A 15128-nucleotide genomic window follows, 5' to 3' on the forward strand; every position below is an offset into this window, starting at 1 on the left:
AGTAAAGATGGGGTTTCACCATATTAGCCAGGCTGGTCTCAAAGTCCTGAGCTCAGGCAATCCACCTACTGTGGCCTCCCAAAGGGCTGGAATTACAGTCTTGAGCCCCCGCACTTGGCCCAGTTTTCTGGAATTGCTGGCATTCCATTATTCCATCTGCTTATGTCTGGATTCCTATTGATAGACTTAGACTGCTCAGTGACCCTGCAGTGCAGTGAGATTGCAATGGCAGAAGATTGTCGCAAGCCACACAGTACAAAGAGGGGGGAGGGTACGATTTCCAGTTGACCCCTTTTGCGCAATCCTTACAGAGTAGGAGAATTCTATTCATTGGCTTAGAACAGTTTCCTGCAATATGTAATACACTGTTTTACAAAGAAAACAGATTGTTAAATGATGTTTTTATTTAAAATATGCATATACACACTTTTAAATACTTAGTAAGAAGTCTTGAACAATGGATACTAAAGCATGTAGGTTATCAGCTTAGGGTAGAGGGTGGTTTTTCCTCCTGCTGTGTCCATATCTTTATGTTCTCAAGGAAACATGTATTAGTTACGTCAATACATTTTAAGCTTAAAATACCAGCTGATTTTATCAGAACATCAGAGGTCATTTTGATTAAATCCTGTCTGCCAAAGATGTCTCTTTGAGTTTCTTTTGAGCCCTGTGGCTAACCTAAGACTTCTTTAGAGCCTTTCTCAAAATTCTACTTGCTCCAGAGGGGCTCCCCATACCTCATTCTGGAGTATACACATCTTTCTCACTCACCTAGTATACTTTCACTGCCAAATACCAGAGAGGTGGGCAGTGTTGGCTAGGGGACAGGGGCTACTTTGATGTATCCTGAGTGACTGTTAGGCAGCGCATGGCTTGTAAGGTGCTGCCTGAAGGCACACGTGCCCTGCGCTGAGCACCACAGTTACAAATCCCGTCCTGCTGAAGGACGTGACTTCTGTGGAGTTATTTCTGTAAATGCCCCTCAGGGCAGAGCCATCCACCTGCTGACCTCCTTCTCCTAACCCGTGTTGTGCGTGTTTTTCCTTTGCAGAACATGTGGATCGAGAGAACCGTATACACAACTGCGTATAAACTACCTGGAATTTTAAGGTGGTTTGAGGTCAAGTCTGTTTTCATGGTAAGGATGCTTTCACCCCGAAATAATTGTCCGTTCCCTTCCTCGATACAGTGTGCCTCAGCTTCTTCACCTGCTTCTGCCCCATGGTCCCTGTGGCAGCGTGCACGTCACCACCCTACCTGTTCTTGAGAGCATCGGTATCTCCTCACCCACCTAGATTTTAGTGGAAATGCTGTGTAATCATGATCAACTCTAGCTTCTCAAAAACCCACAATGAAAATTTCAATTCTTCTTACAACATATTTAAATTCAGTCATAGCTGGGCTGTTTTGGCAGTGCTTTCTGTTTAACCAAATGAAAAGTTTAAGACAAATTCCAATTTACATAAACTTTGTAAAAGATATTTTTTTCCTGATGGTTTTATTGCCATTTACATGACAAACAACTTAATTAATAGTCCTTGCTCATTTCAAGTAAAAATAGCCTGAGAATATACCCCTATCTGATCCTTTTAAAAAGAAATAATGTTTTCCAGCTCTCAGCAAGGCTAAACCTTATTTTGTGATGGGACAGTTTCATTTACATGAAACTCACATTTGCAGTGAGCTATTGGACAGTTTCATTTACATGAACCAGAGTTGGGCAGCAGATTTATTGACAATATTGAAATGTCAGGGCCAAGGCAACTGGCAATATAAAAACATCTGATTGAAATATGTACATTTTTGCTCATGTGTCTCAGTGCCTTTTGTTTTCACCTGGCAAGAACTCACTGAGGCGGGTGGCACATGCTGTTTAATTTGCAATGAGTCCCCCGGAAACACCTGATTATTTTGTCTCTAGGATTTGGCCAGCACCTCTCTGCCTCTGTGTGTCCAGCACCCAGCCTTCTCCTTTGCCCGCAGCAGCGTGAGCATGAGCAGCTCTCTTTGAGAGGTTGCCCACAGTCCGAGCCATCTCCTTGTGCTGAGGCACCCAGGGCTCTTGGCCTACCCCTCCTGGGGGCACTTTCTGCTCTGGAGGTCCCTTTCTGTGCTCCTAACAGCCAGGTAGTCCCTGACAGATAGAAGGCTGTAGGAGTTAGGTGTCAGGTGGTAAAAAGGCACCCCCTTTGCTGGGTCCTTTGTAGCTGCTGAGGCACCGTACATGTGAAAGACCACAGAAGAGCAGGCCTTCACATGCACAAGCAGTGATCCTCTTAACCACCCTCTGCCCGTGAGCCCTTCGTCATGGGGCCTGCGAGCCAGCAGGCTGCTGGATGTAGAAGCTTAGGGAGGTGGAGAGGGGAGCCCTGACCTTTCATGAGGATGCAGCTCCTTCTGCAGCTGCGCTGGCCATTTTGACCTGACTAAGAGGGCGGGAAGGCAGATAATCCCAGAATGGCAGGACTGATGTCCTGCTACCAAATCCTGCAGCCCTCCTTGCACCACCTGGGACCAACCCCTGTGGGATATCCGTGGGGGCAGCGGCTAACCTTGGTTGATAAAAATAGGAAACGATTCTTCCTTAATGCAAATGAGATTAGTAACAGGGAGTTAACAGTCCAGATGGAACACTGCCCTTGAGTGCATTTGGCAAAGCTGGGCGCCTGGGATGAAATGTCGTAGGGCCTGGCAAAGCAAGATGTGGGGTCAGGACAGCATGGCTAGGCCTGCAGTCCAGCACACGGGACAAGGGACCCTCTCAGCAGGGTGCAGTGGCTGGCCACACCCAGTGCCTCACAATCTCCCTGAGGCTGTCCCTCCGTGGGTGCAAGGACGGTCACATTGGCGAGCAGAGAGACTCTGTTATCTCCACAGCCACCTAGGATTGCCAGTCTAGGGTTGCTGATGGACAGAGTCACCTATTCTCTGTTCATCTCTGCTCTGCCGCACCCCCAGCTCCCAGGCCATCCCCTGTAGGCTGCAGCAGGAAGAAAGCTGGACATGAAGATACCAAGGGCTCTTGGGCATGCTTGGGGCCTGTCATGCCTCCTTTGGAAGAGCAAAGTTATTGCTGAGATCACCCTGGGATATGGTCCGCATGGCCCAGCATGGGGAGGAGGTTTGGTCTGTTCACGTAAGACCTGAGGGCAGCTGTGGTCCCTGCCTGAGACCCAGCCATGTTGCCCTGGCACCTTCAGGCTGAGCTGGAGAGCATTGGGCTGGGATTCGGCCAGACCAGGCCCTATGGAGTCCTCTGAGAAAGAGGGTGGAGGTCCCTTAGAGGCATGCAGGGGAAGCCAGGAGGACAGATGGTCAGTCCACCACCTCCTGCACTAATGCACATGAGACCTCTGAGGGCGGCTTGGAGTGCTCCAGGTGCCTTTTCCTCCCAACCCCAGGGGACTGTGAGCACCCCTTTTGTTTCTCCACTCTGTTGCCCAGGCTGGAGTGCAGTGGCACCATCTCGGCTCACTGCAACTTCTACCTCCTGGGTTCATGTAATTCTCCTGCCTCAGCCTCCCAAGTAGGTGGGATTACAGGAATGCACCACCATGCCTGGCTAATTTTTGTATTTTTAGTAGAGATGTTGGCCAGGTTGGTCTTGAACTCCTGACCTCAGGTGATCTGCCCACCTCAGCTTCCCAAAGTGCTAGGATTGCAGGCATGAGCCACTGTACCCAGTCATCACTCTTCCTTCACGCATTGGTGTGTGGTACCATGGCAGGGCCCTCCCTTGACCTCCCTCAACCTCCCTAACCAGACAGGTAGGGCAGGCTACCCGGGCCTGGATTCCTCAAAATTCCCAAACATCTCTCGCTACACAACAAGCAGAGAACATAAAGCACGATGGGAAGTGTCTGATCGGAAGCAGGTTGTGTTGAAGTGCTACTCAAGGCTGTGTGTCTTCCTGGGATCACCCCATAAGCACATAGCCACGCGCACACACACAGTCCCCACCCCCAGAGCCACGCAGCCACTTTCTTTGTTCCTTTGGAATTTTCATCTATGGGAACAAACAATAATAAAATGCCCAGCTGCCCAAACATTCTGTTTGGAAGAAAGGTGCATGGAGGAGCAGGAAACCTGCCCCAGAGCACACGTGGCTCCTCTAGTGAGACCCCGGGAGTGGAGGCAGCCACGGGGCTGATGTCAGGCTCTCCTCTCTCCTTGCAGGTGGAAATTAGCCCCCTGGAGAACGCCATCGAGACCATGCAGCTGACAAACGACAAGATCAACAGCATGGTCCAGCAGCACCTGGACGACCCCAGCCTGCCCATCAACCCGCTCTCCATGCTCCTGAATGGCATCGTGGACCCAGCTGTCATGGGGGGCTTCACAAACTACGAAAAGGCACGGGACCCACCAGCTTGCCCTGCCCTGGGACAGGCTGGAAATTCCAAACAGTCCCCAAAGCCCAGAAACGCCCCTGGTCTCAGGGACTGAGCAGTCTCAGCAGTGGCCCAGCCAAGGCCAGGCAGCAGCAGCCAGTGGCAGCCCCTGAAGGCTGCAGCAAAGTCAAGGCCCGAGCCCCGGCCAGCCTCCCCGGGCATCCCAGACAGCCAGGAAGCCCCCACGGACCTATCCAGCTTGGGCTTATGTGCCCAGGCCTCCAGTGCCTTTTATAAGGTCTGGGATCTTAAAGGCCAAAAGATAAAAGTTAGGCAAAAACATCACAGTATCAGGACTAGGGAGCTTTGACACTTTGACGGTGGAGGGGCCCTGGCCAGCTAGTCTCCCTGGATCCTAGCTCTGTGAAGGACATGGATGTAGTCTCGGCCACGGGCCTGCCCCTGCCTGTTTGTAAATGCAGTTCTTTTGGAACAAGGCCACGCCTGTGCACTTACTTATCGCCTCAGGCTATTTTCCTGCTAATGGTAACTGGGGCCTTGAGTGGTGGCAGCGCTGAGTAGTTGTGACAGAGACCGGTATGATCCACAAAACCTTAAATGTTTACCATCTGGCCTTTCACACAAAAAGCTTGTTGACCCCTGATCTAGACAGAGTAAAAACAGACAGAAAGGGTGTACCCTGCCTGAGAGAAGGCTGTGGGGGAGGGGGTGGTGGTGGTTACGCACGCTCGCCCAAAGAAGTTGTTTACCTTCAGGTGTAGATCAGGCCTCACAGGTGCAGGGGCTGGGGGCGATGGGGGGCATGGGCATGTGGGTAACTGGGAGGGCTGTGTTGGCTGTCACCCAGCAGGACTGGGCCACCAGGTCAGCCGTGGCCTTCCTGGACCCCCAGAACCAGGGTTGCTGCTGTGGATAGCCTGTTAGCTCCACTTACCGTGTTTGACCTTATGGGACATTTTGTCCTGGGTGCTGTGGAGAGTGTGACCCTGGGTCTGGAGTGAGCTCCCTGTGGGTCTGTATTATGCACAGCTATATTCTCAGGGCCTGGCACACAGTAAGTGTGTAAAACTCTGTTGCTGAGCAGGTGCGCTGAGAAACTCTCCTTGTCCCCACCAGGCCTTCTTTACAGACCGGTACCTGCAGGAGCACCCTGAGGCCCGTGAAAAGATCGAGAAGCTCAAGGACCTGATTGCCTGGCAGGTAAGGTGTCCGGCGAGAGCCCTGTGTGGCTGGAGGGAAGAAAAGCCAGGAGGGTCTAGGCTGAGCACACACACCAGCCGGCATGGAGGCCTCTGGGCTGCAGTCATGGTGCACGTGACTGTGATTGTCCCTGGGTGAACCCACCCACGGCTGTCATGATCAACTCAGCTCCTGGGCTACAGTCATGAATTTGAACACCCAGAAAATTATCTCTTGCAAATGAACAAGGTCTCTTTCCTCCCCTCGTTCAATTCTGCCGGCTGCTGGAAGACTCTCTGTATTGATAGAACCTTGAGGAGAGCTCAGAGCCATGAAGCCTTGAGCTCTAGGCTGTGCCAGGAAAGGCGCCGGGGGCCAGTGCAGCCCCTGTGAAATGCCTGTAGATCAGAAGCTGCAGTACACCCTCTCCCAGTCCTCTGTGCGCCTCTGGCGGTGGTGCACGTCCTCCGTTGTGTTTTCCCAGCTGGAATTGTGCATGCTGTTTCACGGTTGTACCCATGCTCCTGAGGCCTCTGGAGCTTTCCCTAGAGGGCCATCATCTTGAAAGGGCAGACTCTGGAGGGTGCCTTGCGTTCAGTGTCGGGACCTAGCGGATGCGTCTGTGCCTCTCAGAGCCTTCCTGAGCCTGAAAGTTTGGGGTTGTCAAGAGCCAGTCCTCACAAGAGCTTGACCGGCACCTGCCTGCTCTGCTGCTTTATGCCACTGCTTCTTAGGCCTCCTTTTCTCATGTGGGAGGTGAGGAGGGTGCTGTACCGAGATCTTCTCACCACACTGGGTAAAGAGAGTTGAGGGAGACGAGGGCAAAGGCCTGCTTGGGCTTGAGCCAGGTGTTTTAGCCCAGGCTACTTTGCTAAGCTGGGGTCCCGGGCTCCCAGTTGAGGCCCGGAGATGCCGTACAGTTGATCTGCCTCCAGTCCAGAACAGGGCACAATACAAAATTAGCCAGGTGTGGTGGTGCACACCTGTAATCCCAGCTACTTGGGAGGCTGAGGCAAAAGAATCGCTTGAACCCAGGAGATGGAAGTTGCAGTGAGCTGAAATCACACCATTGCACTCTAGCCAGGCCAAGAGCAAAACTCCATCTCAAAAAAAAAAAAAAAAACAGGACAAGGCTGTTCCTCTTACAAGACATCACTGTGAGCACTTAGTTTGTTTTTGAGATAAAGTCTCGCTCCTCCTCTGGGGTTCAAGTGATTCTCCTGCCTTAGCTTTTCCAGTAGCTAGGACTACAGTTCGCCACCATGCCTGGCTAATTTTTTTGTATTTATAATACAGATGGGGTTTTGCTACGTTGGCCAGGCTGGTCTTGAACTCCTGATCTCAGGTGATCCACCTACCTTGGCCTCCCACACTGTTGGGATTACAGGCATGAGCCACTGCACCAGGCCACTGTGAGCGTTTTTATTCTGGCATCCCAACGGGGCCTCTTCTTAGTGGCCACTCTGTCATCAGCACATTGGCCAGTGAGACGTCTCAGGGTGGAGCAAGGCTGAGTTTTGGTTGTGAGCCAAGGTATGACTCCTCTTAAATTTGTTTTTAGATGTATAGGACAGGTTGGATTTTTATAATTCTAAGTACTTATATTGTAATATAAACCTGATATATATTATGTATATATTATAAAGAATTAAAATACACATGAAATTTCCCATCTCAGCCATTTTTAAGTGCCCAGTTCAGAGGCAGTAAGTACATTCACACTGTCGTACAACCTGCTCCCACCGCCCATCTCCAGAGCCCTTGCCATCTTGCAGCGCTTCACCAGCTTCCCCCTTCCTCCACCCACTCAGCCTCTGGGAACCACGATTCTATGTTGTGTCTCTATGAATTTGCCTACTTTAGATACCTTATATGAGTGGAATCATGTACTATTTGTCCCTCTGTGTTTGGCTTGTTTCTCTTAGCACAATGTCTTCCAGGTTCATCCATGTTGTAGCAGGTGTCAGAACTTCATTCCTTTTTAAGGCTGAACCATATTCCATCATAGGGAGAGACCACAGTTGATTCTCTATGTATCTGCTGAGGATCATATGGGTCGTTTCTACCTTTTGGCCAGTATGAGTAATACTGCTATGATCGTGGGTATACAAATACCTGCTCAAGTCCCTGCTTTCAATACTTCCATAGTTTGGGGCATATGCCCAAATTTAGAATTGCTGGCTCATGTGGTCATGTGTTTAATTTTTGCAAAACTGCCGGACTCTTGTGCGACGGCAGCACCATTTTACATTCCCACCAGTAGTAATGCGTGATTCCACCTTCTTTGCCCCCTCAGCAAGAGTTGTTATTTTGTCTTTTACATAATAATTTTAATGAGTGAGAAGTTTTATTGATATGCGTATATAAACAAAAACTATATTAAAAGGGAAGAAATCAGACTTTGTCACAAAGCTGTCTGCATTTTGATTTTTAAAAGTCCTCAGAGTGTGGCTGAAAGGGACATTGTTGGCCAACTGTGATTTCTTTGCACGGAATGTAAGCCTCATGTAGACAGTCTCCCTCTGTAACTAAAAAGGTGAGAGAAAGTTTAAAAGTTTGAATGATTCCATTTTAGATGTTGTAGATTTTGTACTAAGGGGTACAAAATTCAAAATTCCTCTGCAGGCTATAAAACCATTGCTATACAAAAACTAGTTTGGTCTGCAAAAGTTCTATTGATTTTTTTTTTTCCTGTAAGCTTTTACAGCAAATTGGATTTTAAGAGTTTCAAGTCCTACAGAGGAAAATAATTTGTTCCCCAGAGAGCAGCTTTATGTCAGCACTATGTCATCATTTCTAATAACTATATTAAAGTATGAATTTTAAAGCAGGTCACGGGAAAGTTAAAAGAAAGAATCAGTTTTCTAGTAACTTTGTTAAATCAAAGTGATGAAAATGCATATTCAAAACATTACCTGTGATTTTGCTTTCATTTGCAAATGCTTGGAAAACCCGTGTCTCAGTATTGGCAACTAAGTCATATGTTCATTAAAAATAAGAAGTTTGAGTTTATCAAAATGCTTTGTTCTTTTTTTGTTTATTAGTTCATTTGGTTTGGTTTTTTTTTCCCAAAACTCTGTCAGGGCAGAGTGAGGTTTTCTCCTGGGAGCCCAGGACATGTGTGCAGAGTTTACATCAACAGTGTACAAAAAGCACATCTCCGATGCCTAAAATGGTTTCTGAAGGTTGGTTAATAAGTCCCAGGCAGCTCCTCCTCAGCCCTGCTTGCTGACTCGGAAGCAGAGGATGGGCTGACCTGCTCCTTGCTGGGTGGGAGGTTGCAGTCAGGGTGCACACTGCGTGGCACCTCTTCTAGGTTTGCAGCTGGCACCAGGTCATGAGTCACTTTCTCAAAGGCACCACTGCATCTTTCCCCATACACAGCTGTCATTGTGGAGCATCCCTGCCGAGTATCCAGAGATAAATCCATACAGTCTCATAGTAAACTACTGTGATGTGTACATATTTCTCTTTTTGAAACATACAAAGATGAAAGGCTGAACTCAGCCATCATCCCCAGCTGATGACAAGCATGACGGTTGTGTCCAGGGGCGGTGCTCCTGAAGCCCTGAGCAGGGCTTCCAAATGTTTTGTGCTACTTTCAGGGCATGAATCTGTGCAGGGGACAGACAGGAGCAAACTTCAAATACGGCCCATCAGGAGGGCACCTTTATGGAGCAGGCTGCAGGCTTGCTTTGATCAACTAGAGGTGTGACTTAGGGATAGTCCTCTCCCGTCTCTGGGCTCTGAGAAACTCTAGGAATGCAGATTCCTGAGATCTGCCCACAGCAAATCAGGGCTCTGGAGTTGGGATTCAGGAATTTGCCTGAGAGACTGATGCTTAGCTAGAGTGGAACCCACTGAACTAAAGGGTCTCCAGAGGCCATTTCAGAGCCTCGGTCTATTTGTGTATTAAGTGCCTTGTGCGTTGGAATGTGTCTACTCAGGGCATCTTCTTATCTTCGTTCATTTAGAATCACACCTGCAGTTCAGCCCCAAGCAGACGTATAGCAGGAGACCAGATCCCATCCTATAACAAGGTTATTTCCAGTCAATGTCAGGAACTGTTGAGAGTGACGAATTCTCACATCACACCTTGTAAACTTCACCTCTCAAATTGCAGTTCAAGCAGCACCACTGACTTAAGCCAAATGGTCTTAACTCTCACCTGGCAGGTAGCTTCTTTGATAGAAACAATCTGACCAGTCAGGAGTTTTATCACACCACCATCAACATCACCAACAGCAAAACTCAGAAACTAGATTACATTTTGTAGTTTGAGAAAGGCCCCTCCTACATCAGAAATGCTTTTAGTATCTGGGGCGGCTGTGCTTTCACCTTGTGACAGGGACTGTACACATCCTTGCCCTTTGCAGCCAGAGAGAGACACAACACATTCGACATCCCGCCAAAACTTGTCCCAGTCGGCATGCGTCATCCCCCAAGGCGGAACTCAGGAAGTAGAAGGCTGACAGTGAGCATTTTCTACCGCTGGCCCTGAGTAAACTGTGGCTAGCCCTGGGGACGCTGCCATCTGCACAAGTAATTCATAGGAATATTAAAATGTCCCATGTATTTTGAAATCTCACCTGCATGCTGTCCTTTCGGCGATGACTGACCAGAAAGGGGTGAACTGACGCGTGCCTTGGGTTTGGGCCCAACTGTCAGCAAAACAAACTTTTATGTCGGTGCAGGCTAGGAGGGCTGAGAACGCGGGAGAGCACTGCTGCTCCCTCCTTTCCTGGAGCAGCAAGAGAGGCAGCAGCTGCGTGCTATAAATGGCAACCAAATACATTCGATGCGTTGATTCATCTTGATAAGATTTCTTGAATTTGCTCACATGAAATTCAATTGTGTACTTATTATCGTTCATACCAATAAATCTGCTCATTTAGATTGGTGTTCTGTCCTATTAGGAAAATCTGTTTTTAATCAGTATTTTGATTTAATTATAAATTATTGAGAGGAAGCCTCTTAGCTTGATTACATGGAAGAATGTCTAACTGAGTCCAAGCCCCCGGGGGGAAGCAGAGACCAGGGACGGAAGGGGAGACTTTTCCTTTCCCACCCCCAACAGCAGCAACTCTGGTGGGTCTCTGCAGCTGGGAGAATGAAAATGTCTCTCTTAGAACGTTTTTAAAGGTCAGCTGCATCTCCACTCTCGGAAGTGAAGTGTTGGCATGGATATTTTGTGACAGCAATGTCGGCAGAGAAGCGATTATTTTTAGTTTTAAAGAAGAATGATTTTGGTTTTCCCTTCCAAAAAAAGGAATATTTTTTAGGACTATAGATCACATATAATTTGGTTTTGGAATAGGGTTCTCGTAAAGGCAATATTCTTCGCTAAAAAACGTTTGCACTCTGCCATGACCCTTTGCTAATAGAAGAAGTTAGATCTAAACAAATTCGAGGTACCGCTCTTCCCAAACTCAAGTGAAAAGCACAGATAAGTCTATTCCGGGGAATTAATTGTGTAGCCATGGTGTAGGGCACACCGAACTGGACATAGTCAATTCAGAACACAAATGGTTTCCGTGTAACCATTTTGGTCTTTGGGGTAATATGCCTACTGGTGAATTGAATCAGCTTGTTTGATTTGGAAACAAAAGCAGATCATTTGGCACAGTTCCACTTTCCCCAAGTGTACCGTTGCTCTTCCTAGACCATCATCCAAGGAATGTCAACCTCTATGTTTTTCAGATTCCATTTTTGGCTGAAGGGATCAGAATTCATGGAGACAAAGTCACAGAGGCACTGCGGCCGTTCCATGAGAGGATGGAGGCCTGTTTCAAACAGCTGAAAGAGAAAGTGGAGAAGCAGTACGGAGTCCGAATCATGGTAAGGGGGTCGTGTTGCCAAAGAGCGGGTGTCGAACTGGGACAGGCTCCCAGAGTAGAGGAACTCACGTGTGCACACGGTGCCTGCTTAGGAAGTGGGATGTGAGGGGGCTCAGCCCCCTTGGGCAGTCTGTCTACCAGCAACCCAGCAACTTCCTTTCATAAGGAGATTGGAAATACCAGGGTGAATAAACATTCATCAATCTCCTTGACTGCCAAATGCCCCCTTACCTGCTGTGAACACAGTCCAGCCTTATTGTTACAGAGCAATGGAGAAATCTCACAGTGGCCCAGGTGCCTTGGCTGGTTGACAGTGCACACCCACAGCCATATAACACACACAAAGGGTTCGGTCATCCACAGGGCAACAGCCCCCATGATGGCCCCGCCCAAGTTGAAATTGGAGGCTCTTGGCCATCAGGGGAGAAGTGATGAACATCTGGAGTGTGAACTTACTAGCAAAGATTCACCTATTGTAGGAAGAAGTAACTGATCTAAACCGAGGAGGATAAGCCAGGTATGGTCAGGGGCAGAGCTCAGGAAAACACTGCCTGGGAAAAGGACTCCCTCCACAAAGGCTGAGACGCAGGAGTTTGAATGACAGGCCAGGGGCCAGTGATGCTTTGGGCAGAAGAGAAAACACAGAGTGGAGATGGAAAGGCACCCAACCTCCAAGAATGAGGGATGCCTGGCTGGGGCAGGAGGCTCTACTCGGGACGAAGGGCAGAACAGAGCTTTAGCAATGAGTTTATGGAAGGTTTCTGAGCAGCGGCTGGCATCAGGAGCAGGGTGGAGAGCAGCTTGTGAGTTTTAATGATACAAAAGCCTTGCAGTTCAAGTCTCATAGCCCACTTGAGACCACCCTCAGGAGCCATGCCTTAGCAGACATGGGGGCAAAGCCAGGCGCCGTGAGTCAGAGTGCCGCCCTGCTGTGCGTTTCCGAGTGGTGGTCCCATCCTTACTGTCTCTGGGAGCTTTGCTGGGCCTACCCTGCCTGCTCGTGGACTCTGAAGACATTAGGCCCAGCAAAGGGTCCCCACTCCCCATTGTTCGGGGATGAAGGGCAATGTGGCAAAGAGAAGCAGGGAGCCCTCTTCTGTCTACTGGAATGCCATGCCTGCTGGCACTGAGGGGCTGTGCACAGGGCTTCAGCTCCCCTGCAAATGGAAGGCGAGCTGTGGGAAGTCACGCCGCTTCTCCCCGATAACACACGGCACTCTTCTCTGCTCCTTGAAGACCAGGTGTCGAGTGGGGTGTGCCATTCTGGTTTTCTCTTGTCCTAGGGCTGCCCGTCCACCAGTCCCTGAAGTTCTCAGCTACTCTCCATTGAACCCTCTTTTCTTTCACACATTGATCTCAATAAGCAAACACTAATTTAGTGCTTCCCATGTGCAAGGGACCTAAGTGCTGTAGAGATACTCAGCTGCTTTATCCGCCTCCCGCTCTGCGAAGCAGGCACTGCAGTCACCCCCGTTTTATAGTGAAGGAAACGGACATGGGAAGGTAACTAGGTCACACCCTAGCACGTGGCAGACCCATGGTTCAGGCCCCATCCATGTACCTCCAGAGTCTGTGCTTTCAGCCCCTACTCCAGGAGATAACATTTGGCACCACAGAGCTTCTCTGCCTCTTGCCCACGTGGTAGGAAATGCATATGAGACCTGCTGAGAGAAGGTAATTTGGTTTTGATCACATTGCATGCTCTCCCAGTCTCCCCACCTCGGCCAGGCATGGCTGAACCTCAGTGCCTCCAAGCCCAGGGCCTGGTATCCATCATACGAGGGGGTCCCAGGCCCAGCAGGGCTTGAACCCAACAAAGCCAGCATAACACAACTGCTGCTCTGAGGTTGAAAACTCAGCAGGTAGGAGTCTGGAGCTGACAGCCTACTGGGAGCTGCTGCAGGTGAACAGGCTTGGAAATCAGGGTGCTCTCCTTCCAAGCTGTGCTGGAGGACCCTTTGTGCAAGTTAGAATGCTGGAGTAGTGCTTGATAGCTTCAGAGCCCGCAACTCATTACATTCAGAGCTGAGTGGCAAGAAGCATCTCAGAGTGCGTCACAGGGCATCTCTTTCAAAGTTGATGCCAGTGTTAATTCTAAGAAACAAACACTTGTGAAATCTTGTCATTTTCTCCTAAGTGAAAAGCTTCCTGTGTTCTCAATCGTTTAATGTATATTTCAAAATCACAGAAAGCTGTCTGGCTCACCAGACATCCTGCACATCCCTTCTCTGCCATGTCTCATGATTTCTGGGCATGCTTGCTTTGGGCACAGGTGGGACAGCAAGGGCAGGCAGGTAGGGTGCTGTGTGCACTGGGATGCTGTGTCTTTGGCTGGAGCTTATTTCCAGCACGAGTGGCAGCACCATCTCCACCAAACTCCCCACCCTTCTCTGTACCGGCAGCCAGGGCACCCCACTGGGAGACTTAGGGTGTAAGGAGGATCCAGAAACAGAATGAAGGTTGCATTTTCCACCCTGGGATACTTTGTTCCCCGGACCTGCCTTGCAGAGTCCTGCTCCATCCTTTGACCCCAACAGCAGGCTCCACAAGCATCCTTTGAGCAGGCAAGGGGACTGGCAAGTCCTCCTGTCCTTCCCTGAGAAATGTGGCAATAAAAAGCCATCTGGAATGTGCCTTTCCTGTCTTACCTACTTTGGAAACTTACAAGCATCTCACAATACTTTGAAAAGCAATCTAGTGTCACCTGGTTTGCAAAAAGACGGATTTAAAATTTTTTTTTAAATGCATAGAAAGGACATAAACCATTTTGTCAATTTTTCTGAGCCAGCTTAAGCCATGGAAAGAGAAGATGTGGACGCCCTCTGACTTCTGAATACCCAGGTCCCTCTGCCACTCCGCCTTGGCTTTCATCTTTCCAGTCCTGGGGCTCCGAGGAGCTGCCATTCCCTGGATGACAGCTCAGCCGCTCAGCTTCTCCAGGGCCCTGCAGATGAGCCCCGTGAGCACCTGCCGCATTCGGCATTGGCCCCTGTGCCTTCACTGGCCCACAGTGTGCAGGAGGCATGTGTGTTGGCCTTCAGGCTTGTGAAAAAGAGCTTTAAGTTTCTCACCAAATGTTCATCTACCTCTTCAAGTCCGGTTAGGAGCAGGGAAACCGTTCCTGGTTCTGCACTCTCTCCACTCCCGGCCTCCTCATCACTCCAGCCACCATGGAGAGCCATAAGCCCAACACTCCATCATCCCCCTCCCCCTTCCCCAGCTCCTGTCATAACCACCCACTGGCCACCCAGACCTGGGAGAGACCCAGGAGTCACCGTTCCTCCTCAAGCTAGTTCTAGCCATGGTACCCCCTGGTGGTGCTGGGATTCACCCCACCATCTTTGCCATCACAATTGGCCCCTGACCTGCTCCCCCAGCTTCCAGGATTTCTCCTCTCCCGCCCTGCCTCCACAGTCACCAAGGGGATCCATCCCAGTGGTTCTCTTAACTGAGATCCGTGGGACCCTGGAGTTCCTCAGAGGCTGCTGGGAGGGGTGTTGATGGGAAGGTAGAGCTGATAGCCCCTCCTCAGCAGGAGCATTTAGCTTCACCTGTTCCACGTGCTGGAGTCCATGGGGAGGAGAAGCAGTGTGACGTGGCCTACAGGAACAGCCAGTGGCCAGGGCTCTGTTTTAGATGCAGAGCTGATCGTGCAGCTGTGTCCTTCAGTCTTGTGGCCTCTGAGGGGTGGCCAAGGTTCCCAGGCCACACTCGCACCCTCCCTGCTGGGCCTGCCAATCTCCTGTCCCCGCCCAGCCCC

At 49.7% G+C, this 15128-nt stretch overlaps 1 protein-coding gene across 2 annotated transcripts in view; it reads left to right on the forward strand.

The window, feature by feature from the left end:
- DOCK1 (dedicator of cytokinesis 1) overlaps positions 1–15128 on the forward strand; it is a 535347-nt gene that overhangs the window by 496568 nt on the left and 23651 nt on the right. For both annotated transcript variants that reach the window (XM_039465108.2, XM_039465109.2), the window contains exons 44-47: positions 1052–1138; positions 4177–4353; positions 5469–5552; positions 11232–11369. In XM_039465108.2, the coding sequence (XP_039321042.1) occupies positions 1052–1138; positions 4177–4353; positions 5469–5552; positions 11232–11369 (486 nt within the window). The remainder of the gene's footprint in view (positions 1–1051; positions 1139–4176; positions 4354–5468; positions 5553–11231; positions 11370–15128) is intronic.

This window comes from Saimiri boliviensis, chromosome 12, assembly GCF_048565385.1.
Source record: "Saimiri boliviensis isolate mSaiBol1 chromosome 12, mSaiBol1.pri, whole genome shotgun sequence".
Taxonomy (NCBI): domain Eukaryota; kingdom Metazoa; phylum Chordata; class Mammalia; order Primates; family Cebidae; genus Saimiri; species Saimiri boliviensis.